The sequence below is a fragment of the Rhipicephalus sanguineus genome, chromosome 11 (genome assembly GCF_013339695.2).
Source record: "Rhipicephalus sanguineus isolate Rsan-2018 chromosome 11, BIME_Rsan_1.4, whole genome shotgun sequence".
Taxonomy (NCBI): Eukaryota; Metazoa; Arthropoda; class Arachnida; order Ixodida; family Ixodidae; genus Rhipicephalus; species Rhipicephalus sanguineus.
The window spans coordinates 133737367-133763428 of record NC_051186.1 but is presented as its reverse complement, the minus strand read 5'-3'; the positions used below and the strand labels follow the sequence as shown (position 1 = coordinate 133763428).

Sequence of the window (26062 nt, the reverse complement as noted above, 5' to 3'; positions counted from 1 at the left end):
CGCGACCGCGCCCTTAGAATCGAAGTTCAAAGTTGCAGCTCGAGCGACACCCCCCCACCCCTCTGGTGTCTTTTCATGCTCGTTCAAGATGGGCGGGGCGTTTCCTCTCTGCTTCGACGGCAGGCCTCCCGAGCGGAGTGGTGTACGTTATCACATGCGCCCTCCGAGCGATGGAGATGGGCTGGCTCGTTTGATCTCTGCTTCAGCCGCGTTCGTCGCCCGCACTCGCGCACATTTACCCGCAGTAGAACATTCTATGCGCGGGGGGATACTGTCAGTTTGGACTTTATACGAGACATGATGGTAAAAACCCATCGAGAGTGTTCATATATTGCTATCGCAATAAAAAATGACAGTGGTTCTCAAATTTCCTGATGCTTGCTTTATAGTGTGCCGAACGCTTTTGAAGCCACTTTTGCTGCAAGTACACTGGTGTCCAACGGAAAAGTGTGCTGAGATTTAGAAGGGGCTATTAGTACTAGCTGTCAGGTACACAGCACATTTTGTTCCTTAATTACTCATTCATGCACGTGACGTGTAATTACGAGTACTAGTGTGATCGCCGACGTCTAAAAAATTATTGGCAATCATTTGGAGCTGCTGTGTATGGCGTTTCTGCGGCCTTGAGAAACAAGTAGACAAAAACGTATGCCAGTTTTCTTTTCTTCACCCCCACTTGCTCCTGCTTTATGAATCTCCCGAATTTCGAGGTTGCCAGGTTTGCAGGTCCACATTAGCATTTGCAGTGCCTGTCAAATTATTTTACAGGCTCTGCAAATGCTTATGTGGACTTATTCATTGTTTGCACAGTAGGGTGGCTCAACACAATGCTTTTATTGAAATAGCAGTGTTCACGCACACTGCGCGCGAGTTAGCTGATTTTTAATGGTTTGTACGTATTTTTGTTTTCTTTTCTAATAGTAAGCCTTCTTTGTTATACTGCTCCAAATTTGGGATTTCCCACTAAAAAATTCAGGTGTTTTTTCGTAACCTGCTCCAAATTTGGATTTCTGTGCTCCAAAAGTTGCTCCAAATCCTGTTTCAGCTGTTGCACCCCTGTACATGTCATTTATAGAGAAATGGTGCAGTGCCATAGAAAATTTTGACTTAGCAGATTTTTTAGATGTGTGAGTTCATGTTAAGAGGTATTATTGTGTGTCTGTTATGAAGTACGGCTTGTACGAATTAATGGTGCTGGGTGCAGGGGACGATGAGCAGAGTGACTTCTTCCACGAGGGTGGACCCAGCTGCTGGTGGGATGAACTGGATGGGGAGCTGGATGCCCGCTTTCAAGCCATCTTGGCTGGTAGCCTCAAGCACCTGTCACCTGCAGCACGTCGAGCCTACCACAATAATGCCAAGGTGGGCAGCCTTTTCATGACACAGCCCACATTCATGAAGCCTTTTTTACATAGGAGTGTATATCCTAGATCGGCGAACACCGCTTGCACATTTCGTACGCTGTGAGTGAGGTTGCTCGTGTTTCAGGCATTTCTTCAGTTTCAGGATGGCAGTGAGCAAAAAGAGAAGAAATGGCAGGCAGCATGAGGCCTTGCGGTCAGCTTTCCCATGGCAACCTTTTCTGACTGCATCCTCTGCAGCTACGACCACCTATGATGAACCAAGCAGTGCCTTGGAACACAAGTAGCAAACACCACAATAACTTTTCGTTGCTTAGAAGTTCACTGTGCCTTTCAACTCGTCGACGCCACAGTGGGCCGCAAAAGGTTTTCCGTCTTTTAGGCAACGGCAGAGACCGGTCTATCAATGATTACCGTATTTATTCGAATCTAAGCCGATGTTTTTTTCGAGAAAACGATGTGCGAAAGTGGGGGGGTCGACTTAAATTCAAGTACAATGATTAAGTTTTTTTTTTTCTGGCATTGCGAATTTCGGGGGTTGGCTTAGAATCGGGGCCGGCCTAGATTTGAGTAAACACGGTATGACTTCATGGATGAGCATCAGAAAAAAGCGAAGGCAAGGTGGTGGCCGATGATGAATCTGCTATATGGCATATCACGCCAACAGCTTTATCACAACAATATAGCTAGGTGGGCTAGTTGGTATCTCATGATTAAGTAAAAACTTTGAGGGCAAGTAAACGATGCAGGACCAAGAAAGAGATCAAGAAAAAGAATGGTGTGTGTTTCTCTTTCTTGGCCCTGGGTCGTTCATTTGCGCTCAAAGTTTTTACTAAATGAAGCTTTATCGCAGTCATGTGCAGCTCGGCTGCGCGTGTGGCTGTGCGGATTGACGGCGGTACACGTGCACTATGCTGCCCTTCGCAAGTTCACTGCCGCCGTGCTTTGCAAGACCGCTTTAAGGGGGGAGGCTACCTTCGGATACCAACTTTTTTGTTTATTGAGATATCTTAATGAAATTTTCAGGATAGAGCAAAAGCATTAGAAGAATTACAAAATTTTATCAAGTTATGTTCACTGGTTCTCAAGTTACGGCAGTATGTCAGAATAATGCACATGGTTCTCTTATCCCAGGCCTGGAGAACTTTCAAGAGGTGCTGGAACTGTGAAATTAACTATGATGATTCCCAGAGTGATACTTCAGGGGGTAACAGAGCCCTTTTTTTGAATTTCCTTGCTGAAGAGTTTTAGCAGACCATCGAATTTCGTGTTGGTGATTAGGATATTATCAATCAAATTTTGATTAAATATAATAAATAACAGACACAATATATTGAAAAAATGGGCTTGTCACCCCCTCAGAAATTTATTCAAGTACATAATAAAAAAAGACTTATGGAAATCGGATGAGTGGTTCCAGAGATATGGCTGGGATAAGCAGCCTCACTAGCCAAAAAAGTCATTTTGAGAAAACGACGTTTGAAAGTTTTGAGCACATATATAGTTCTAAAATGATCCTGCAGCATAACTGGAGGTGTCCTTTGGCACTCTCTTTCTTTGCCGCCTTTCCATCTTCTGTAGTGATCGCTTCTTGGCCTTTTTCAAACGCACAGAATCTTTCTCGGCTGCCCGTTGAATGGCCAGGTGGCCAGGTGTCAGCCCCACTGATGAAGCTAGCTCTTGGGTGGCCCTGTAGCAGCCAGCATTGTATCTTAGAACTGCGTCATGCAGTGCTGTCTCCACAGCAATCAGTGACGCATGCTGCTCTTTGGGCATCAGGGACCACAACACAGAGTGAAAGGCCTCTGATGCATTCTGCGTCTTTGCTCCCAGGCAGCGTTGCAGAAGAGAAGCCTGCAAGAGCCTCTCATAAATGGGTAGAAGTGCATCTGCAACATAGCGTGGCAGCTTATACGAATGCTTCGGAGGTGGAACACTGTTAATCTTGCTGGCATTATAACTACACCAAGAGTCTGCACCCTCTGGGCACAAGTCGTGGTGGGGCTCCTCATCCGTCGACGTCACGTGGTGGTATGATGCCATCACTGCCCGCCGCATTGCAGCCACATCATCGGAATTGTTCCTTAGGGCCCAGCCGTAATAACCTGTCAATTTGTCGATGAGGGCCTTTGTCAGCCTGCCCTTCCCTCCCAAAGCCTTGTCACTTTTCTGCACAAGGTTGCGAAGGGCTGTCCCCATCCTCTTCTGCACGTGGTTCAGGCATTCCTCTTTGAAAATGGGGACCAGTCCATAAACATTTTCTTGTACGAGGGCAGAGAAGGTGGCACTATCTCCATCAGACACGAGCGTTGTGTAACGCAGGTTGTGCTTCGACAGTGACCGTGAAAAGAGGATGATAGCTGCCTCAACCTCCATTCTCCCTGATTTAGAGTCGGTGTTTTTTTGGCACACATGATTCTCCAGCCAGCATGCGTAGTCTGTGTCTCCAGGCTTTGGCCCTATTTGGCAACCAAGGCACTGATTAGACAGAACAACGGCGTCCAAGATGAGGCCCATATGATATTCGATAATTGCCCCAACTCCAATATGGGATGTGTAGCCCCGCTTATGCCATGTTCCATCATAACACACTGTTATATCCCTGGTGAAAGATTCATCCATTTGTTTGTAAGTGGCTTTTACAGCAGAAGCAGATTCTGCATAGAAATTTTCTATGCATTGTGTCTGCGGTTCCCTGAATTTCTTCAGGTGCCTCTGAAAGGTCCTGTGATGGAGGCCACGATGGGACACGTTCATCGCTGCCCAAAAGTCGTTGAGGGCTGCTTGTCCCTTGCCTATCTGTTTCATTGCCATAATGGCTCTTACATTCACATCAAAGGCCATTGAGTCAGCCTGACGAGCGGAACTCCATGTGCTTGAAACTACTCCGCAATGCAAGCATACTAGCTCAAGCTTTGTAGCAAATTCAAGTTGGGTGCCTCCTCGTACCTTCATCCCAGTCGCGGGGCACCGGTGGCACGGGGTCCGAGATAGCAGGTCGTCTAGGGCATTCATTTGCACAAGCAAAAATTTTTCGCCTTCACTTGTAGTGGTGGCAGCTTCATGATCGCACTCCATTGCCTGAAATTTCCGCTCCGTCGCTGGCATAGCGCCAAGTTCTCTTTGCACAGCAGCGCGTTGTTGATCCGCCGCCTCTTTCTCCTCGCACGTCAGAAAACTTGTTCGCAAATGCACAGTTGACGACGCGATCGCACTCGATGCCGATGAAAGAGAAGATGCGGAAGCCACTGTCGATGAGCACGAGACACCAGGCGCACTTGTTACGACAAATTCTTGCACCGGTGGAGCAGGAGTCCCGTTGCTAGGCGCATCGATGCGACCACTCTCTTGCGTAGATGAAGCAGAAGCTGCCCCACAGGTACCGTCGGCGCGATCACCGTCGGCGCACGTGCGAGCGGAGAGCCTCGCCGCGCGGACAAGCTTCATAGCTCGCTTCCTTGCACCGAACGATTGTAGCGTCTTCTTTTTCGTTCCGCGCATCGTGAGCGAACGCAACAACAGTCTCGTAAAGACGGTTGAAAATCGTCTCGTAAAGACGGTTGAAAAATCGTTTCGTAAAAACGGTTGAAACGTGGAGAGTATGCGAACGGCTGCTACGATAGACGGAAGCGAGCGGAACACAAAGACGCCGGCGACGGAGGAGCAGCAGACGAGCGGCCGCATTATGCGCAAGAGCACTACGTCATCACGCGCAGCAGCCAATGGCAGTCGCGGGATCCCCCGCGTCCTTGAGGAGCACGCGCTTCGCCCAATCCCAGCTGCGCGTCTCAGCCGCGGGAAACTTGAAAGCTCTCGCGAGCCCTCCAATCATGAGCGGCTTGCTCTTCTCCTGCGCTGCCGCCGGCGCCGCGGGTGGCGGAGAAAGAAAGTGCAAGAATTCACAAACAAAACAACACCAAAATGGCGGCGCTCCGTCGAGCGGTCGAGAAACTGCGATCGCGCGAAGTTGGGGTATTTTAAGCGCTCGCGCGCCGCTCGAGGGCTACCGCGGCTTGTTCTAAACTTTATTTCAAATGGTTTCGCGATGAATTAGACGTTGATATTTACAGAAAAGGTAGTTTATGACACATACTGCCCGAATATGTGGTTTGCCAAAAATCGACTTTTTCGCGCTTTTTCGGTTTTCAAAGGGCGCGTCCCCCCTTAATGTGCGCGTCGCTTTGTAGAAACGAAAGTGGCTCATTGGTGTTTAGCGGTGTGGGCACCTAGAGACGTCGACACACTGACAGCGAGCGTATACTGTATGGGCGACAACCCAAGTGCGCCGCGCCTCGTCGTGCATAACCGCCAGAGCGCTGTGGAGACGTAGAGTACGCCTTGCTTACAAAATGTTTATCTTCACCGTGTTGAACGAACAGGCTACTCGCCACACCCGTGCACTGTCCGGAGTGAAGCAGGCAGGAAGAATGCACAAACTCACACATATGGTACAGTAAGACCTCGGTGATACAAATCTCGTGGAGTCACCAAAAATATGCATATCATCCGAAATTCGTATCACCAGAAAACATGGAAAATTAGTATGCAACAGAAGAAAGCTGGTGTACATTTTCACTTGTTATTTCTCAGGGCCACAGCAACATCATAAACAGCTCTAGATGATTGCCAGTAAATTTTTAGACGTCAAAGATCATACTTGTACTCGTGAATATACGGCACATGCACATGTGTGGAATTAATGAACCAGGTGTGTTGTGACCCATGACAGCTAGTAGCCCCTTCCTAATATTAAGTACGCTTTTCCATATGACATCAGAGTGCTGCGGTGAAAGTGACCTAAGGAGCACTTGGCACACGATAGATGAAGGCCAGAAAATTTTAGAACCGCTGTCCTTTGTTGTTATCATTATCTTATCACGGTGGTGTTTGGGATCTTTTTTGAGAGATTTACGGCCGTGCGTGTCCCCCACAATCGTGCATGTTGACGTTGCAAGGCCTAACTTCTTGGCTGAGACCATCCGTTCCTCTTTCGGTCCTGTCCGATTGCGAGGCATTTGACTTGCATCAACGTGGCAGGGGCGTGTAAACTCAGTACAGTGACACTGCCTCTAGTTTCAACGCATTGAAAAAAAAAAAAAAGAGTGCGATTGCAGTGCCATCTGTATTCTAAACACGGAGGCACACAAAGGCACATTTAGGTCTCCAAGATTAGCGCGATCGTATCACCGAGGTTCTACTGTATGCAGCAAGCAGCCTGACAGTGACGGCGTGAGCAGAGTGGGCGACGCGCTGCACGCAACTAGCCAGAGATGATCGGCTACATGTGGCAGTACCGCGCTTCAGTGAAACGGTGCCAAGGCAGTTTAATTCACTCGTAAGCACACAGCGGGTGTCGTCTCAAGACGCCAAAAGGGTTAACTTGTCACCGGAGGCGTTATTAGCACTTTTTAATAAAAATAGGCAGGAAAAAAAACTGCTTGGTCGCTAAGTGCACATATTTAAGGGCGAGTCCACATTAGAGGTGTGCGAATATTCGAAAGTTTCGAATATCAGTCGAATATTATATTTGCAATATTCATATTTGACTTGAAAACCGTGTATTCAAGACGTTTCGAATATTCGAAGGGACTCGAATATCCGATCTTTTTGAATATTCGGGCGTATATATTATTGAAAAGAACTTCCAATTTTGTGCCTTTACGGTAAGTACATGAACGGTCGACCAGTGATTACTACGACTTCGGCGCGAGTGCTGTGATGCCCACACGGATAAGCATCGGAAATACACTGGGCCGTGAAGACGGCTACTTACGAACGTGCCGCGGCACTTCTCTGCGACGAACCCAGCAAACTTATCAACGATCATAAACTGCCTGCTCGGCAGTGCGTGTGGCTCAGCGCTGTTGCCTCTGGTGTAAGTGTAGTGCACGCTTTTAAGAACAGGTGACAACCCAAACACGCCGTTCGCTGCCACGCCCTTGTGCGGGATCGCTTCAATTAAGTGCGTGTCGCTTGCAGAAATGAAAGCAGCTCGCCGTCGCCACATTGGCCTGAGAACGTACTCAGCACATTTTTGCTCGGTCCGGTGCTTTTTGTGTGTGGAGAAATCACACTGCGCACGGAAAAATGCACGCGTACGTTAGCGAATGTCCCGGCACTTACCTGGGTGAGCTTAGCAGGCGACGCGCTGCACACAACTAAGAAGGGATGCTCGGTAACGGATTGCCGTACAAACGTACGCGCAAGCATCGACGAAAGTCACATGAGTCGTCCGTCCGCTGTGCCGCGATGTGAGCCACTATACTTGGAGTTCTGAAATGATTCGATGGTAACGCCAGTAGTGGGCACTTTTGGTAACCTTTACTTTGGCGTCATCACATATATTTCTTTCCAGCTAGCTGTGGTGCACGTCAGGCGCGAGATGGCGCCACTCTGTCGCGGGAGAACAGGAGAGGAAAGGGATTCACTGAACAGCAAAATGCCCGCGCAGAGGCTTTGGGCGCGCCTTGGATCCCCACACTGTAACTGCGACAAGGCCATCCTTACCGGAAAGCATGAGTAGCAGAAGGCCTGCAAGAATTCCTGGTACAACATACTTGTCTCCAGAGTTCGGATTTCATGATCTTGCAGATACGTTTCACATAGCCAAACGAGGGCTTCACATGGACAAACGAGGGCTTCACATGGCCAAAAAGGAGTAGAACTTCATGGGGTACGAAGCCTTTCTTCAAACAAAATCCGATGAACCTTGTACGGCATATCAAAGAAGCGATGAGGGGAACGTAGGGTGATGCTTGGTTGAAAGCAAGAGGGGGTAGGAAAGGGCCCACTGTAGAAGAAATACAGTCGAACCCACTTATAACGATCCCACATATAAAGATCTATCCGTTATAACGATCATATTTGGGTGCACTTATGGTTTTCCTATGCTAGCCATTGAAGCTGCATCCACATGTAGCGAACATTTTTCAAAGCCTCCTACTTTTACAACGAACACTTCAGACACGGTCGTGGTAAAAATATGGTGCATACGAAGCGAAAGAAAGTTAAAACATTCCTTCTAAAGTGTGACAGGGGCGCGCGCTCGCGGGTGCCCCGCACCAGTTTACTCACGACTAAGATAACCCAGATCGGCGAGCACCGCACGCAGATTTCGGACGCTGCGAGCGAGGTCGCTCACTTTCCAGGCGTTTCTTCAGTGGCAGAATGGCAGTGAGGGAAAAAAAAAATAGTAGGCAGCAAGAAGCCTTGCGGTCAGCTTTCGCACGGTAACCTTTCCTGACGCCGTTCTCTGCAGCTACGACCGCCTGCGATGAACCAAACAATGCCTTGGAATGCAAGAATGCATAAATGCAAGAAGTAATAACCGCGATAACTTTCCATCGCAAAAAGGTTCACAGCGTCCCTAAACTCGTCGAGGCCACAATGTGCCGCAAAAGGTCGTCCGTCTTTTCGGTAACGGCAAAGACCGGTCGATTGGTGATTACGACTTCCGCGCAATAGACCGATCTCACCAGATGATCTGCGCATGCGCGAGTTTCCGACAGTGGCACTGCCGCCATCTTAGTTGGAGTACTCTGAGCGCTGCTGGTACGGCTGCTTGCTGCGTGCTTCAGGTATATTGCCGTCTGGCATGAATCCTCGGCACAGAAGACAATTGAACGCTGTGTTAAACTGTGTCCAGACCTCTCATGTATATTATTTTACTTCAGGTTAGGCTGCATACCCTAGCTTTAAGAGAAAAAAAAGAACAGTAGACAATGTTTACATGTGGCCAGGTTGTCTCGTCGTGTTGATGGGCGCGCGTCGCTTCGCTGGATAAGTATTAGTTCAAAAAAAAAAAAGAGAGAAATCACGTTCCTGTCGTCATAAGAGCAAAAATCTTTAGTGAACGTCAGCACGTGAGCGATACAAGTTACGGTGTGCGTAGAGCTCTCCACGACTACGAATACGGAAAAAAACAAACCGATGGGACGAAAAAAAAAAGAAAGCTTTTTGCGCTTCTTTTTTGTTCAAGCAGTACTTTCAATGTACGTACACTGTGTTGTCAGCGCAGGACTTCGAGCACAGTGATGCGTTAAACGTGAATGAATATGAGACGGTCGCCGTGAAGCAGGTTAGAAGCGCATCCGCGGGACGACGACTGGCCGCATATACGGTTTGCAAAAGTTTAACGTCAAGGAAATCTTGTGAACGGCAAAATATTTCCTGCTGCACAAGGGATGGCTTCGAAGCTGCAGTGTATAGGTACGTTAAGAGCCGCCTACGCTTATATAAGAAGCTAAGCTTTGCTACCGCTGTTGCTGCTTTACGCTGCGTTCGCGATATCACATTTTGAAAAGAATGGGGAAATCCCGGCGGCGAAGTTGATGCGATGCCGGCACGGTCGAACTTTCGCCGTGTACTCCATGGCGCAAGCTGTAGTACACAGCATGCAGTTATAAGTTTGGCTTGTATCACAGGTATCGTTCACGCTAGACACTTCACAGTCGTCACCGCTTTTGATGAGAGGTCGGTTTAGGTGTCGCTATATATTTAAGCGATCTCTGTTTTGCCCGGAAAACACGTTGTATCCAACCTGTCGCCGCTGGCGGCGATCGCCCCGGCGAGGAGATCGAGCATACATTGTATGAAGTTTCGCTGTCGCTGATCGGCACATCAGTCGCGCAGAAAGCTTGTTATGACGCAATAGATTGCTGCTAAATTACCATGCATTACACACACGGAATTCACAAACACGGTGAATAATACGCTGAAAGTGTGCGGTAGTTGCCGCTCCGTCTGGCTTCGTTGACTGTCGCACACATTTCTGTCGGAGCTTGACATCCTTTCAAAACACGTAAAATCCGAGTCCTTTTGCTGTTGCTGTTGTAGCATCCCAGCATGCAGCATGTGAACCCAACCATCGCGATTCATCCAGATACGGCCCCTAAAACTCGATAATGCAGTTCGCTGATGCACCAGCTTTATGCAGCTGAACGTACCGAGTACTCTAAGTACCAGCATGCACTGCGGCAGCGGTGGCGTAGTGCAACTCGCGGTGAGATCGGTCTATTGCGGCGATGCTTTCGCGGATAAGCATCAGAAAAGAGCGAAGGCGAGGTGGCGGCCGTGGATGAATGTGCCATTATGACTTATAGCCGACAACCTTATCACAGTCATCTGTAGATATCTGCTCGGCTGCGCGTGTGGCGTACGCTGTACACTGCGGATTGACAGCGGTACGAGCGCGCCATGCTGTCATTCGCAAGTTCACCGTGTCGTGCAAGACCGCTTTAAAGTGCGCGTCGCTTTGTAGAAACGAAAGTAGCTCACTGTTGTTGAGCGGCGTGAGCACCGAGAAACGTCGATGCACTGACAGCGAGTTTGACTAGGTGACAACTCAAGTGCGCCGCGCATCGTCGTGCAGGGCCGCGAGAGCATCACGGAGACGTCAAGTGCGCGTTGCTTGCAAAATGCTTGTTTTCGCCGCGTTGAACGAAGAGGCTAGTCGCCGCACACGTGCACAGTCCGGGGTGAAGCAAGCATGAAGAACGTACAAACGCGCGCATACGGCATACAGCAAGCGGCCCGGCAGTGACTCCGCGAGCCAAGTAGGCGACGCGCTGCACGCAACTAGCCAGGGATGATCGACTCCACGTCGCGGTACCGCGCTTCAGTGAAATGGTGTCAGCTCATTGCAAAGGCGGTTAATTCACTCGTGAGCACGCAGCGGGCATCGCTTCACGACGCAAGAAGGCTTAGCTTGTCACCGAAGCGGTTGTTAGCCCTTTAATAAAAGTGCAAAGCAAAAAGAACGGCTTGGCCGCTAAGCGCACATTTTTAAGGGTGAGTCCATATACAACGAACTACTGATATAACGACCACTTTTCGCGACACTTTCGAGTTCGTTATAAACGGGTTCAACTGTATGCTTTAGCAGAGTGTGACGTTCGGCAAGTTGGTGCATAGCTTAATAAAATATTTGTGGCGCAACTGAGACAAGCAAGGAAACAAGAGAAGACAGGATAGGGCACCAGACTTTCAACTAGTTAATTTTTCTCAAATTAACCAGCTATATATGCTTCCAGATATGTGCACAAAGAGGGGTCGCAGCACAAGCGACTACCACATAGCACAATCAGAAAAGACCTATTGCACAGCGCTATCTAAAAGTAGGCATTCATTCTTGTGCAGAGATATTGAATGGACACTTGACGCATTCATCCCCCTTCTTCTGTATGTGATATGCCTCAAGTAATTCGCGTGCTAATGTTTCCCTGCTTCGTCCCATCACACCAGTTTCTCCGAACAGTGGTGCGCAGCCGCACGAAGCACAATGGAATGGCAGGTGTGAACCCACACCATTCTTAATTGATAATATATTGCCGCGAGTCTTATATTTCATGAGTTTAAGCTTCACCCACAAAGACTGTGGGCAACGCGCTGCGCAGGCCTCGCCGTGATGTGTAGGAAGCTTCGCGATTGTTTTGGAACAATCTGTTAAGATTGCACGCCGCACGAGAATGTTCCAGCTTTGTCGAGAGATAACGTCGCCACCAGCGATATCGCTGGAAAGTTCGATAGCGCCTGTATAAAAGCCGACGCGCTTGACTGCTTGTCAGTTGATCGACGGACGACGCCCTGTTCGCCGCTATCATTGTACAGCGTCTATTGGTGTAGTTCTAGTTCTCATTTTCCCGGCCACAAGTTCGGCCAAATAAACAGTTTCAGTCTGCAAACGCCGTCTGCTGTCTTCGTCGACGTCACGACCACGTGACAATATGCTCCCTGTTTGGCCTATGTACGCGACCTGTTTGGCCTATGTACGACTTGCCACAGCTCAACGGAATTTTGTAAACAATGCCTTATACCCACTTGTCTCCTACAGGGGTGAGACAGCTGCACATATTGCGCATTTTTGATACGATTCCGTTTCCCTGTGCCAAGCTGCTCCAAAAGCATAAAAACTGCAAAAATTGCACCGAACTGCTCCAGAACAGCCTCAAAAGCAAGAATTTTGATGCCCGCGTCATCTTCAATGGGGAAAAAAGGCTGAGTTGACATGATTTTCCAAGCAGCGCCAGGAATACCAGGAAAATAAGACGTACGCAGAACATAGATGCGCCCAAGCGTGTTTCTTCTGTGCACCTTTCTAATGAAGGCTCCCATGATGCCGCCATAGTCTCTTCTGGACTGGTGTAAATATGCGTCACCCCGCAAAAATGTGCTGCCATGCCCCGAGCGTGCTGCTTCTACTTGCTAGGCTGTGTGTTCTGGCACTTACTGTTGCTTAGCGAAAACTACCTAGTGGAATGTGTAGCAGGGTTGACTATCGCGTTCTGTTGTGCATAGCATGTTCCTCCGGTCACTGCAGTTTTCGTGTCGACACTGCTGCGTGTGGTCACCTACGCGCTCGTTTGCCATGAGCAAGTAAGTACCTTGTTGCGTCAAGCGGCGTCAACTAGCTTCCTGCATGCAACGCGTCTCCTTGGTGCTCCAGCGCATGGGTTCTCAAACTGGGTTCCGCGGAGTTCCGCGAGCGACCAGAACGAATGCAACCCGCTCCTGTTTTACCCCCATTAGCAACTAATTTATTTATTTAGACAAGCAAACTTGAATTGCATTTTGCATTTAACGAAGCCATCGCACGCCGCATCCGCACATCAAGTAGCGAGAGACCCACGTGGTAGAAGCCCTAATGACTCGTCATCTAGTGCGCGCCATGAAACTTGCATGATTTGCGGACCTGTGGTGACAGAACGCACGGAGAGCTGGTAACTCATGCTTGTGAGCGTTCAAGCCAGTTCAAGTTACATTAATGGGCACATCGGCGCTTTATTCGTGGTGCATGGCACGTCGGTGATCATGTGGCACAGGTTTCATACCCATTGATTTGCCACTGCTCTAGCTATGTCAATTTTGTAAACAAAACGTGCAACAAGCGCTTTGATACGTGTACAAGGCATCGCTTCGTGCCGGCTGTGGGCTACACGAGCATTTAGGCTTACCTTGACGACCGACGTATCGGTCGACAGCCGTTTTGCTGTTCGGCTGGCATGCCTCCTTTATTGTTTTGGAAAAAAATAAAACAAACCTCTGTTGCCTCTGTGCATCCAGCGCTTCGTTTGCGTGAACATGTTGCTTACACTGCGCAGTGCCTGAAGCATGCGACTCGCAGAGCAGCGCGGGGGGGAATCACAAGTTTGTATTATGGGGAGTTCTACATCAACGGCGATGGCCTTCAATATTAAAGAAAAGAGAACAGGCCAACGCGAGCAGTATTAATACTGTGGTTGCGTGCATCGAGAGGCGTTTCCCCCCCCCCTCTTCGATTGTCTTCATGCTCAAGAAAAAGTTAGGGGTGCCGTGGCACTCAGGAAAAGTCGTTTGGGGTTCCCCAAGGCCAGAATGTTTGAGAAATCCTGCTCTAGTGGTTTTGCACGAGAAGGCGGCAGCGAACTGATGCGATGCGCGTTTGTGTCATCCTCCAATATAAGGGTACAGTACACTTACAACGGCGCTACTCTTACCATACAGGCGCATTTGATGAGATAGCCAGTGCAGCAAGGTGTCTTGGCACCCACGCCACACTCATGAAGGTGGTTCCACATGAGGTGGCAGCGAACGGCGGTGCAGCGCGCTTTTGTTGTCGTCTGTTAAAAGCATGCAGTACAGTTGATGCTATGTACTTGTCCCCCCCAAGTTGTTACAAATTTCTTTTTTCAAGCTTCTAGGACAAAATATTAAATACCGCTAACTGCTCCAAATCAAGGATCTTCTGCTCCTAAATCAAAATTTTGCTGCTCCAAAAACTGCTCCCAATTCAGTTTCAGTTGTCTCGCTCCTGCTCCTACACCATTGTCATTTATAATGGGGTTCAACTGTGCTCTATTTACTTGTGCCTGCCACGTCAGTGCAAGCCATTTCCTCGCAAGCAGACATCCTATGAAAGGTGGATGGAAAGGACATCTCATCTGTGGGGCTCCTGACCTCACAATCAAGGGCAAATTCCAGGTGTCAAATGGATGCTGATGGCTGGATTATTGGGTGTAGTTGTTGCCACGGTCCACACAAAGATTATAATAAAACCTTGGTTATATGTACCTCGTTTAAACATGCTAACTGATAAACCGTAGTTTCAACAAATTCCCGATCGAGTCTCATAGAGCCTAATGTATTCACTGACCACCTGCACCATATTGTGCTCGTCCTCTGCCTACCAGCTAGTGCATACAGTGGTAATTTTTCATTGCATAAAAGTTTAGTTGCATGTTGGACTAATGCTACCTAACACAGAAGCCTGATGATGATGATAGCACCGAGCAATGCCGAAACCAAAACTGTGAATTCCGGCAGAAAATTTTTGGGATCCGCATATAGTGCGGGGCAGAAATTTCGCATCATAAAATCTACCAAAAAACCTTAGACTATGTGTGTGTTTTTACATTAGTTGTAGTACTTCTTGTCTAAGCATTAATCAGAACTAACAGACAATAATGCCAAGGAAAGTATAGGGGATGTTTTTAGTAATAAATGTAAGGTAACTGTGAAGAAAGAAAAGTGGACGAAAAGATAGCTTGCCGCGGGCAGGGACCGAACCTGCGACCTTCGAATAACGCGTCCGATGCTCTACCAACTGAGCTACCGCGGCGGCCATCCCTCCGTCCACTTTATAGGGTATATGTGTGCATTTAAACGTGGGAGCGTCAGTCAGCGCCGCCAGTAGCCATGACGGCGAGTGTGGAACACTCTTTTTCTGCCTGTTGGCGTCACGTAGCACGTGAACTTATTACGAGCTGGCAGTTGACCAATAATCTCTCGCATACTACCTGAAAGCAACGGGGATCGATCAGCTCTTTTCATCTCTGCCTCAGCCGCGTTCGTGATCATCGCCTTCACTCGTGCGCTTTTATCCAAGAGTAAAACATATGGTGCGCAGGGGATGTTATCAATTTGGACTTTATACGGAACATGACTGCGATGCCGACGGCAAAAACCTGTTCAGAATGTCCATATAATTGCTATCGCAATAAAAGCCAAAGCAGTAATCTGCTAAATTATATCACTGATCTTAAAAAGGCCTACTGCTATGTAACTGCAATTCTTGTGCAATCACATTCTTTTTGTTGTTGTTTTCTCAAATTTTTAGGAAGTGAACCTAGTTTGCAGAACCTTTTTTTTTTTTTTTCAGTTATTTCATGCGTTTCTTACTAGGGCTAGATAGGTCGCATAATATTTAAAGAGGTACTTGTCCCCCCAAAGTTGATACAAGTCTGTTTTTCAAGCTCCTGAGATGACATAAAACATTCTGCTAACTGCTCCAAATCAGGGTTCTTCTGCTCCGAAATCGAAATTTTGGTGCTCCAAAAACTGCTCCCAAATGAATTTCTGCCGTCTCACCCCTGCACTTGGCTTCAGCAACTGCATCCTTTTGTTCTTTTTGCCAACATCAGGGGGTTCCAGCTGATAGCAATTTATGCAATGGATGAAGAACAGCAGGAAGGTTGGGCATAAACCTCCTGTAGTAGTTAAGGGGGGACACTGCACCTGAAGACTTTTTTAAAAATTCTTGACTGATTAAAATGAAACTTGCTGAGTTTATGTATATTTATGTGCTGATTTCAAATATGCAATTTTTTTCCTAGTACAATATGTAGTTTTGAAAATCTTGTTGCCATTTCGGGAGCCATAGTTTGACTAAACTGAGAGAGTTACAAAGTAATTAAGCGCATCAGGATGACCTGGAATGAGTACAGAGTGCAAGAAAACAAGAATGGATGTACTAACCCCGTTTGAACAAAAGTTGTGGTATGTTGAATATTTGTGGCTGAAATCCCAGCTTGGCATAGACTCATTTGGAATGTTCAGCATCCCATAACTTTTGTCCAAATGGGTTTAGAACACCCATTCTTGTTTTCCTGCATTCTGTACTCATTCCAGGTCATTCTGATGTGCTTAACACTTTCATACGCCACCTATGAAGAACTGGCTGTAAATGTGTCAAATCGGTACAACGTTATTTCAAGGCACTCGGTATTCTATTGCAACAAAAATAATGTCATAATACGCTAATCTATGCGTGTTATAGTTGCTAATCCTAATTGAGTTGTAATTAAATATCTATTTACCCTGAAGTCATTCATGCTCTATTTTGGCATAAATAGAAGGAAATCTCAGGCTGGAAATATAGTGCAAATTTATTTTTTGGTTATGTCCATTTTGAGAACAGAAAAATTATACTTTTCACAAGGCTCACAGGAAGTGGCACGTCTAACGACTCATTGAACAGTGTAGTGTCTTCAGCAAAGTGATCAAATGCAGTAATACACTGCAAAATGAAGTTTGATGAAAAGAAATTTATTATGCAGGAGGTTCAATTAATTTAAAGCTAAATATGTCTTGCTCTTTCTTAGCCCCTAGTCGATACAAATAGTAAAAACAAGTGGTGTACACAATTGTGTACATAGCATCTCAAAGGGGTAATTACTTTGTAACTCTCTCAGTTTAGGCAAACTGGGGCTCCCAAAAAGCATATGAAATGTTTGATATTTTAAAAACTACATGTTATAAGAGAAAAATAAGTGCATATTTGAAGTCCGTACACAAATAGGCATAAACTCAGCAGCTTTCATCTCACCCAATAAAGAATTAAAACAAAAAAAATTTCTAGACCCATGTCCCCGTTTAACCAACTAGGAAGCTCTGTAACTCTTTGACATTGCCCGGCACAGGAGCATTGATGACTGCTTCAACTTTGTGTGGTGCCGGGTGTAATCCGTTGGCATCAATGATGTGACCAAGGTACTCCACCCTATCCATCATAAATTTACCTTTGCTGTATGTAGTGTTTAGTAACCTACTTATAGAGGGCACCACGTAGTGGTTCCACATGTATATATAGTGGCTCAATAAACACTGCCACGCACTTCATTGTTGGCCCAGCCGAATGTTGCATCGTCTTTCCGTTACTCTTGACATGGTGTCAGAAGTGGGATTTGAACCCACGCCCACATACGTGGACACTCTACCTGAGCATGAGTCCTCTTTCTTCCATTCGCTGGAAAACGTTGCCAAGGTTGCTGAGTCACTGCATCTTTACAAGTAGCAGCAGACAACTCATACCTCTGTGGCTTGTTTTTTTTTTCATGCATCATCCACTATGCAACTTCTGCTTCACCATGCATGGGTTTTTACATGGAGTTCCGTTTTCTCTATTTTGATGATCTTGCAGCTGCACATCTAAGAAGAATGACTTTCTGGGATGTTCTTGGTGCCAAGATCTCAAAGACATCAAGAGTCTAGATCAAGAAGTTTTCTTTAGAGATAAGAGGGAGGGAAATAAATGGACCTCATACCGTGACAGGAAAATGTTTTTATCGAACTGATATTCCAAATATGATAGGTTCACTGTATGAACGATTCTTGTGGCCAGATCGATGGCGTCAATGCAAGTGAACTGGTGAAAACTTTGTGCTTCTATCTCTTTCCAGGGTGGCAGAGCCATTCGGTCCGGCCGGCGGAGGCTTGCCAAATCAGTAAGTACCCTTGTCGCATGTGGCCAATGCTTGTTTGCGAGAGCACTATGGGAAACCAGCCCTCAATAGGTGGCGCACTGAAAAGGGCACCTGGTGGTGAGACGTGGCATAACTCAGCCCACTCGCCCAGACGACCGGCCGCAGTGTACCACGGCACACACCCTGCTACACTGCGTCCGGCATCTCCATGCGCCATTCCCGTGCTTGTCTTTGACACGAGCAGCCACAGCGCCAGTCATGGTGCACTATGGTTTTGAAAAAAATTACTTTGCCTGTAAGCTACTTTTACAGGAGAGCACTTGGAAAACAGAGAGAAGTTCTGTAAAGCAGACAGACTACACTCAAACCTCATTATAACAAAGTCGCATCTGCCACAAAACTTCGTTATATCCGAAAATTCGTTATGAACATTTATTTGTAACACTGTAGCTATGACAAGGCTATTCTTCATTTACTTTGTTATAACCGATAATTCGTTATATCCGTATTCGTTATAACGAGGTTTGAGTGCACATCTATGTAGACATGTGCGCCGGACCCAAAATCACCAGCGACGGCGCGTGAACGGTGCGGGGTTCATCAGACCGGTGGCGGCGCGGCGCCGGGGGGAGGGGGGTGGCCGAAGCAGTGAATGCGATAAGTACACGCCGTAATGTTACATGAACGAGGGCTAGCAGCTAAGTCTTTTTGCTCCGATCTCACTTACCGTATTTACTCGCATAATTTGCGCACTTTTTTTCGCGAATTTGGAGCTCCAAAAAGGGGGTGCGCAAATTACGCGGAGATTTCACGAGCACGTCTGAAATAACGCACAATATATAGTCCTAACACGCGCGATATAATACATTAAAGAAGAAAATAAATTATAGCGCAAACGAAGGGTTTTTAACAGAATTAGCACGTACTTTAACCAGCCAGATTCGCTCATGCACGGTCTAGTCAGAATCACTGGTTGAGAAGTCCGACTGAGAATCATCGCCGCGGCCGCTGTCACCGCCCTCCCAAAGCGCGTCGTCCTTGGTTCCGTCGAGTGCGTTGAGGCGTCTTCTTGAAGCTCTTGGCGACAATGCTGGGAGTAACGAGGTGCCACGGCACGGCGATACCGGTGGGCCTAAGCTCTCGCACATATTTGAAAAGGCATTCTTCAACGGCAGGAAACTTTCCACGCTTCGGTCGATCCTCGGAACGGTCTCCTTCCCGGTCTTGTATTAAAAAGCGAACTCTTCTGCGGCACGGTTCCCGTTTCCTTAGGCAAATTCTATAACAGTGAGCTTGAATTTTGCCGAATAGTTATTGTAGCCCAGCGCAAGAGCACAGTGAAAACGCAACTGGGTGATCGCGAAACCTAAACTTCCGAAATCAACGAAGGCTGCGTCGCAGCGCGGACGGCGCGGACGCAGAGGAGGAAAGTCAGCGAGGGGAAATGTTGGCGCGACGGCACGACTGGCCCTCGCACGCCTCCGATGCAGAAAGTAGTCCGTGCCGTGTCGCGCGCATGCATTCTCACGGCGGGAGAACGCTCGAACAGTTCCGACAACCCGTGAACAGTGTTTGGGTGTTCGGGTACGGTTGGTACGGTCTCGGCGGTTTCCGGAGAATAGAACGAAGTAATCGGAAAAAGGGACTTCGCACCACTTCACACTCGCGGCCTGTCTTGTGTATGACTGCGCTCGCCTGCTCGGTGAGGGCCGCGGGGGCGCGGCCGTTCAAAGTTTCCCCGTGCGCGCGGGCCGGCGAGCTGGCTCGAGCGGGACGGGGAGCGCAAAATATGCGAGTAAATATTTTTTTTAGCAAAGCTGGCTAAATATTAGGGGTGCGCAAATTATGCGAGGGCGCAAATTATGCGGGTAAATACGGTAACTATACAAAATGCTGGTGTATGGCAATACGGCCGCTCCCGGGAGAGAAGAGGTTTTCGGTCAATTTGTCGTATCAGTGGTCCGAGCGCGAAGCAGTGAGATCACAGCGCTCACAGGGTGTAGAAGGTATACGAGTCGTTCGCTAGGGGACGTCTGCAAAATAGCACGCGTGCCAGTGCTCTCGACCGCGCCCTTACAGTCAAAGTTCACAGTTGCTGCTCAAGTTACACAGTCCCATTCCCCAGACATCCCTTCCTGCTCCTTCGCCCAGCAAATGACGGGTGGGGCGTTTCCTTCTGCTTGAGGAGCAATCGACGGCAGGCCTCGCACGCGGGTTGATATTATTCCGTGTGACGGAGATGGCGAGCTTGTTTCATCTCTGCTTTAACAATGTTCTTTACCAACTCTCGCGAGCTTTTACTAGCGGGTAGAACATACAATGTGCGGAGTGATGTTATCGATTTAGAGTGTATACGCTACATGACGGTGACGGTGAAAACCTGTCCTGAGTGTCCATACCGTTGCTAACACAATAAAAAATATACAAAAAACCGTCGAAGCGGGCTTGCCTTTTTCCTGGAAAGCTGCATCGTCCCCGCCTTCAAGAGTGCGTCCGTTGGAAGAATCATATAATCCGGCGCCTTTTCCATTGGTTTCGTTCTTGCCTTCAATACCCTTCTTACAGGGGACATCTCCTTGCCACTATTTCTTCATAAAGCACGAGTACAATGTCAGCACTAAGCGTTGAACCTCTCATGATTTCGCGCTTGTCGGCTACAGTATCTCTGCAGGCGCAGTCGCAAACGCACAAAATGGAGCGAAATCAGTTAATCACGCACGATAGTCGTGCGAGAGAAGCAAGAGCGGGTGGGCGGCTGCATAGCAAAGTAGCATGGGAGACAGTTCACAACGGTTATTTCTCGTATATGGACCAGTCGAAAGTAGGTACCCTGATGATGTCACGTGAATCACTGTTCTGGCATCACGAAGTGCATCATAAGACAAGAAACGCCAAGAGAGATAAACGGGCTCATTGTTTTTTGTTTTTTGTTGTATCGCCAGAGGCTGTTAGGGGCCCTTTATAAAAACAGGGCGTGCAAACACGGACACAGGAGAGTAGTCAAGACACCAGAAACGCCGCTGACAACTGAAAAATCACACAGCGGCGGAACCGAATTTGAACACAAATATTTATCTGCACATTCCCACGTAAGAGGCCACACCTATCAATCAAGTGCGAGTAGTGGTCTAAGTGAGAGATAGCTGTTCACTCTCTCGACTTTTCTCTTATGTCCGTGTTTCCACGTCACGTCTTCTTAACATGAATACCTACCAACTAGCTCAGCTATATTCTAAGTTTGCCATTCTCTTTACTTCTGTATTTATTTATCGGTTTACTTGAGTAAGAATGAAAGGAAAAAGTGTATTAATGCACCGAGATATATATATTACTTATCTGTTTTATTTATTTAAGCTCAGTGTATAGGTCCAAGACTCGAAGAATATGCTATCTGGCGAGTTGGGTCGTCGCCCTTTAAGGCAGGAGGATGCGGCAGCGTTAAGGTCAGGCAATACTCGTGATATTTCTGGAGAAGAAAAGAGACTACAACTTCTGGTGAGCTATTCTCGATGCGTTCATCCGAAGGATATGTCCACAGTCTATTTCGGCAGAGTGCATTCAGTGATTCGAAAGCGGTGAGCCTTGATGTCACCTCGCTCTTGACCACGTGCCGCACTGAACCCGCCAGCACATTCCTAGTGTAAGAAGAGAGTGGACAAAATGCACATAAACAGGAACTTTTCAAGTCTGAATTTGCATATGACTGTGTCCCACATGGTTGAGAACTATGCAGAGAATGCGTACCGACCTTACAGCTGCGTTAGACGAGCGGCCGCATTAAACCTAAATCGATGGCTAACACGATCAAAAGACATGCGAACCGAAAATCCGATCTCTGAGGGCTGCGTTCGTCGCATTGAAGCACATTCCGTCCCTATCATTTGTGTAGAGAGTGTTTGAAAGCTTCGTGATGTCATGATGGCGCTGCAGAACAAGAACCGGAAACAGGGGGCGCGCTTCTCGCGGAGCTCCCGCTATTCAACGGCCGCTGAGATGGACAGTTCATTACATGGACACATCGAGAAGAGCTCCTCCGGCGCAGTGCTGTATTTTATTTCCAGATTCCCCATTCAAACTAAAAGAAAACACTAACGGCGGCGCGCCGCAATTATTGCGTGGCGGCGGCGGCGGCGTGATCTCTCTTGGGACTTCGGCGATGGCGCGAGCGGCGTGATCAAAAACAGGCGGCAGCGCACACCTCTACATCTATGCATATGGCGTTGATGAGATGGTGCCTTGCCGTGATGGTGACTCCGTCGTCGTCATTTTTGGCGACGTGCTGGGATTTGTGTCAAGCTGTGCAGGCTGACAAGCCTTTATTGATAAGTCTGTGCTGCATCGATGCCATGCTGCCCGCTTTTGTGGTAAAAAAAGGCAAGGTGGAGATGCGCCAATCTCTTTTCCTGAGGCTTTGGCAGTCCGTGGTATGTATGCACGCGGGCGTTGATCTAGCAAACCGCCATGGTAAGATAGCACAGGGTGTTGCACTGCTAAGCTCGAGGGCAAGGAATAGATTCCTGGCCATGGTGGCCGTATTTCAGTGGGGACGAAATCCAAAGAACAACCATTTACTCAAAGTTATGTGCACATTAAAGAACCCCAAGTGGTTAAAATTGATTCAGAGTAGCCCACTGCGGCATGCCACATAATCATATCTCTTTTAACACCTAAAGCCCCAGCGATTATTGAGGTTGATCAAGCACCTTAATTCTGAGCAGACTCACGCAAGCAAAAAACTGAAACAATACATTAGAAAAATTAAAAGGCAAGTAAAAATTTTACACTTCTCTAGTGAGGCATAAATTCTGATTTCACTTCACCATGGCAGCCAGTGAGGAAAAAAAGCTATAATGCATCCACCAGCAATGCTGACACCAGCAAGCTAAGCTTTCAGTAGGTGGCGGTGGTGAACACAGTGATGTGATAGCTGCACCAATTGCACCAAACTGCGCCAAGATGTGAAACTTGCTACATCCTGATACATCTCCGCTGTTCTGCACCAAAACTGTGTCAAACTATTAGCACACTAGCTTAAAAATGTGCGCAGCGCGCCGCCACCGGCAAAACGCGACACTCCAAAGCTGCCGCGCGGCAAAATTTTCGTGCCACGAGAAGAATGGGTTCGTGCATTATTTTTCGCGGCACGCCGCCCGGCGCTTTCCGGGGGACCTGACCAAATGCAGATTGATGGGAAGGCTCGTTAAGCACTAGTTTGGCTTGCTCAGGCTTTTGGGGGCCGACATAATCCTCTCCAGACTGTTGTAAATTGGCGCGACCCCCCAGAAATGCACTTTGGAAGGAGTGGCTCGCTGCGAGCTGAAAATTTCAGTTGTTAGTACAGCGACGTCCTTGTCTGTCTTGTTTTTGCCCCTTTTTTTAAGTTCTGCTGCTCAAACCAGTGTTAAACCCCTGTCACACGGACAGCCTTAACCGGTTAAGCTGACTACGGTTAGGGGTAGCTACACAGCAGACTAGAGTTACTGTATATGCTACACAGGAACTCTACAGCAGACATAACGGCAGAGTCTCCTAACCGCGGCTACCGCAAACCGAGAAGCTGGCAAGATGGCGGACAAGCTTCGCACCAGCCGTGAACTGGCGCAGTTCATTCGCAGCTTCCTGTTGCTTGAGGATTTTCACGGAACGCGACTCCATTCGGGGAGCAAAACTAGTGGAAAACAAGGTTCGCCGTGGAACAGCTTTCAACAAAGACTATTCCATCCTCGGCGGGATTAGCAAAAAGCGTATCGCTACACGTTTCTTGAGGGGAATTGCTGTTTGCATTGTTCGTGCCTCGCCGTCTCAGAGCCTCAGGTCATTCCACCAAGTTCAATGTTGACATCCTGAACAAGATGGACGAAAATGGTGACACTATATCATCTTGGTGTCGCCAAGGCAGCAATGCCAGTGAATTTTGCATTGTCTGCAGTCAGACTAATAACTGCGAACAGCATGGTTTTGCAGCGATAAAGCGGCATGCTACAAGCAAGAGGCACATTGAGGCCGCGAAGCAACACCGGAGGAATTCAGCAGGTGTACTGAAGACTCCAAAGACCTGCATGTCAAACGTATTTGGACTTCTCGCAGTGTTCAGCTATGCTCTCAGGCGACCGCGTGATTCGTGCAGACTCTCCCTTCGTTCTGGAAATTACTCTCAAAGAAATTCCTTTCTCTTGGGCAGATACGGCCACATCTCTATTTCCGAGGATGTTCACGGACTCCGAAATCGCTAAACAGCTTTCCTGCAAACGAATGGAAGCCTCCTACATAGTGCACACCTGCCAAGTCTCCCGGATTTTCCTGGAGACTCCTGGGTTTCAACCATTTCTTACGTTGGTATGGTTGGCAGGAAAATCTCCCGGAAATCGAAATTTCTGTGCGTGATGTAGCCACATTGACAAAAATTGCAGCCCAGTCCGGTCCAGGCTTTTTGCAAACACATAGTAAACGAATTTAGGAGGCATTGATGTAAACGTAACCGGCTGATACGAATTTGCGCAATTCCCCAGTCGAGTTCCACCGTGTCAAATGGGCCGAAATTCGGATGTTTTCACTATTCCACGTCGTGGCGGGTGATACAAACTTTGGTACCAAATTCTTCGAGCGACGACTGAGAGCACAATGCAAAAAGCTTCGGAAGTACGCGCGCGGCCATCGCGCACACTGTCAGAACTGTGGTTATTGTTTGCCACAACCGCTGTGGATGATACCGCGGTCGCTCTTGACACAATCATGTATGGCGACGACTAAACTGACGGAACTCCGAAAGTGCACGCGCATCCAACGCTCACCCTGTCAAAGTAATGCTGTTTTCCGCAAACGCCGCCGTCAAAACCACGGCAGATGCGATCATAGATAGCAACAGACGACGTAGTTTTGAAGGCACGTGCACAGCCAGCGCACGCGGATTGAAAACGGAACTACCGTTTGCCGCATTCGCCGCACACGAAACCACGGTCGCTATCAACGCGATCATCGATAGCAACTACGAGCTCCGAAGGTACGCAGCTAACGCAGCAGTAGATTAAAGGCAATATAAGGCACGAAGCCTTTCAGCATTCATGTCGATGGCTTGTCAGTATGGCGGAGCGGACTTTGGCACTTAGTTTTCAGTTGGCCTCAATCGAAGCTTTGACGCGCGCTTTCGTGGCAGCCAGCTGCGCTGTCTCTTATTGGCCCGTTCATGTGTGTCCCAGAAAGGTGTACGTGAGTTCTTTTGACGGAAATAAGTGTTTTGTGCGTATATCATGGTTTGAAAACAGATATTGCTAGTTTTTTGATGATACGAAATTTCGGGCGATACGAATATTGTAGCTCCACCTTCAGGTTCATATCACCGAGATTCTACTGTAGGTGGGAAACCGTATACCTGCGTTGCTTGTTTGGCCACTCTACGCTATTATAAGACTGCAACGCCAATGTTTACACTTACGGGGCTGTTCGGTGATCCAATGGTGTTATGAAAACACCCATTATTGGACAGAAATTTATTTCAAAAGAGGACTGTTTTGCTTCACACGGTCCATTTTTCCACTTGGCAGGGAGCTTTTAGCTGCTCCAAAATGAGCTTTTGGCTGCTCCAAAAACCCTTTTTCCTGCTCCAAAACACACTTTTTGCTGCTCCAAAAACCTGCTCCAAAACAGCTTCAGTCAATCACATCACCGACTAAGTCCAGAGAATTGGCATCTCTGTCAGTGTTGTAAATGGAAGGGGCTCCTCTCGCACGATGCAACCATACAATCAGCGCCGTTTTGACGTCCGGAAACTTCGAGCGTCAAACCTGCTTCTTTAATTAAGGCTACCTTTCTTTGCATCATCAGTGACTTGCTTTGCTTTGGCAGCGTTAGACTCACCACATGGCACGGCTGACGAAAAAATCTGTGCGACGTGTCTTGCATAAATAAAATACTGAAATTGCATCTCTGACGGTAAACAAAACGACATGTACGAACCGTGCTATTTTGCAGGGCCTGCCTCTGTGCCCACGTCTATAGCATCACATGGTGTGACACGGGGTTGCTTGACAAAGTTGTTATGCCGCTAGGTTCTGACTTTACATTCGGGAACAGTGTCCGCTTTGTCGTAAGCACGGCAGCCTCGCGTGAACCTTGTGAAATGTATGACATTTTGCTGCTAGTATTTTGTGAAATGGTTCGGCAGTGAAGTTTTTGTTCCACTGTCAGTCAAGATTTCGAGATAACCGAAAGTGGGCACGGAAATACTTCGAAATAAAGGGCAATAAG

At 47.8% G+C, this 26062-nt stretch overlaps 1 protein-coding gene across 3 annotated transcripts in view; it reads left to right on the top strand.

Moving 5' to 3' along the window:
- The window catches only part of LOC119374559 (G patch domain-containing protein 2), a 105911-nt gene that overhangs the window by 55031 nt on the left and 24818 nt on the right, over positions 1 to 26062 (top strand). For all 3 annotated transcript variants that reach the window (XM_037644712.2, XM_037644711.2, XM_037644715.2), the window contains exons 6-7: positions 1205 to 1362; positions 17795 to 17839. In XM_037644712.2, the coding sequence (XP_037500640.1) occupies positions 1205 to 1362; positions 17795 to 17839 (203 nt within the window). The remainder of the gene's footprint in view (positions 1 to 1204; positions 1363 to 17794; positions 17840 to 26062) is intronic.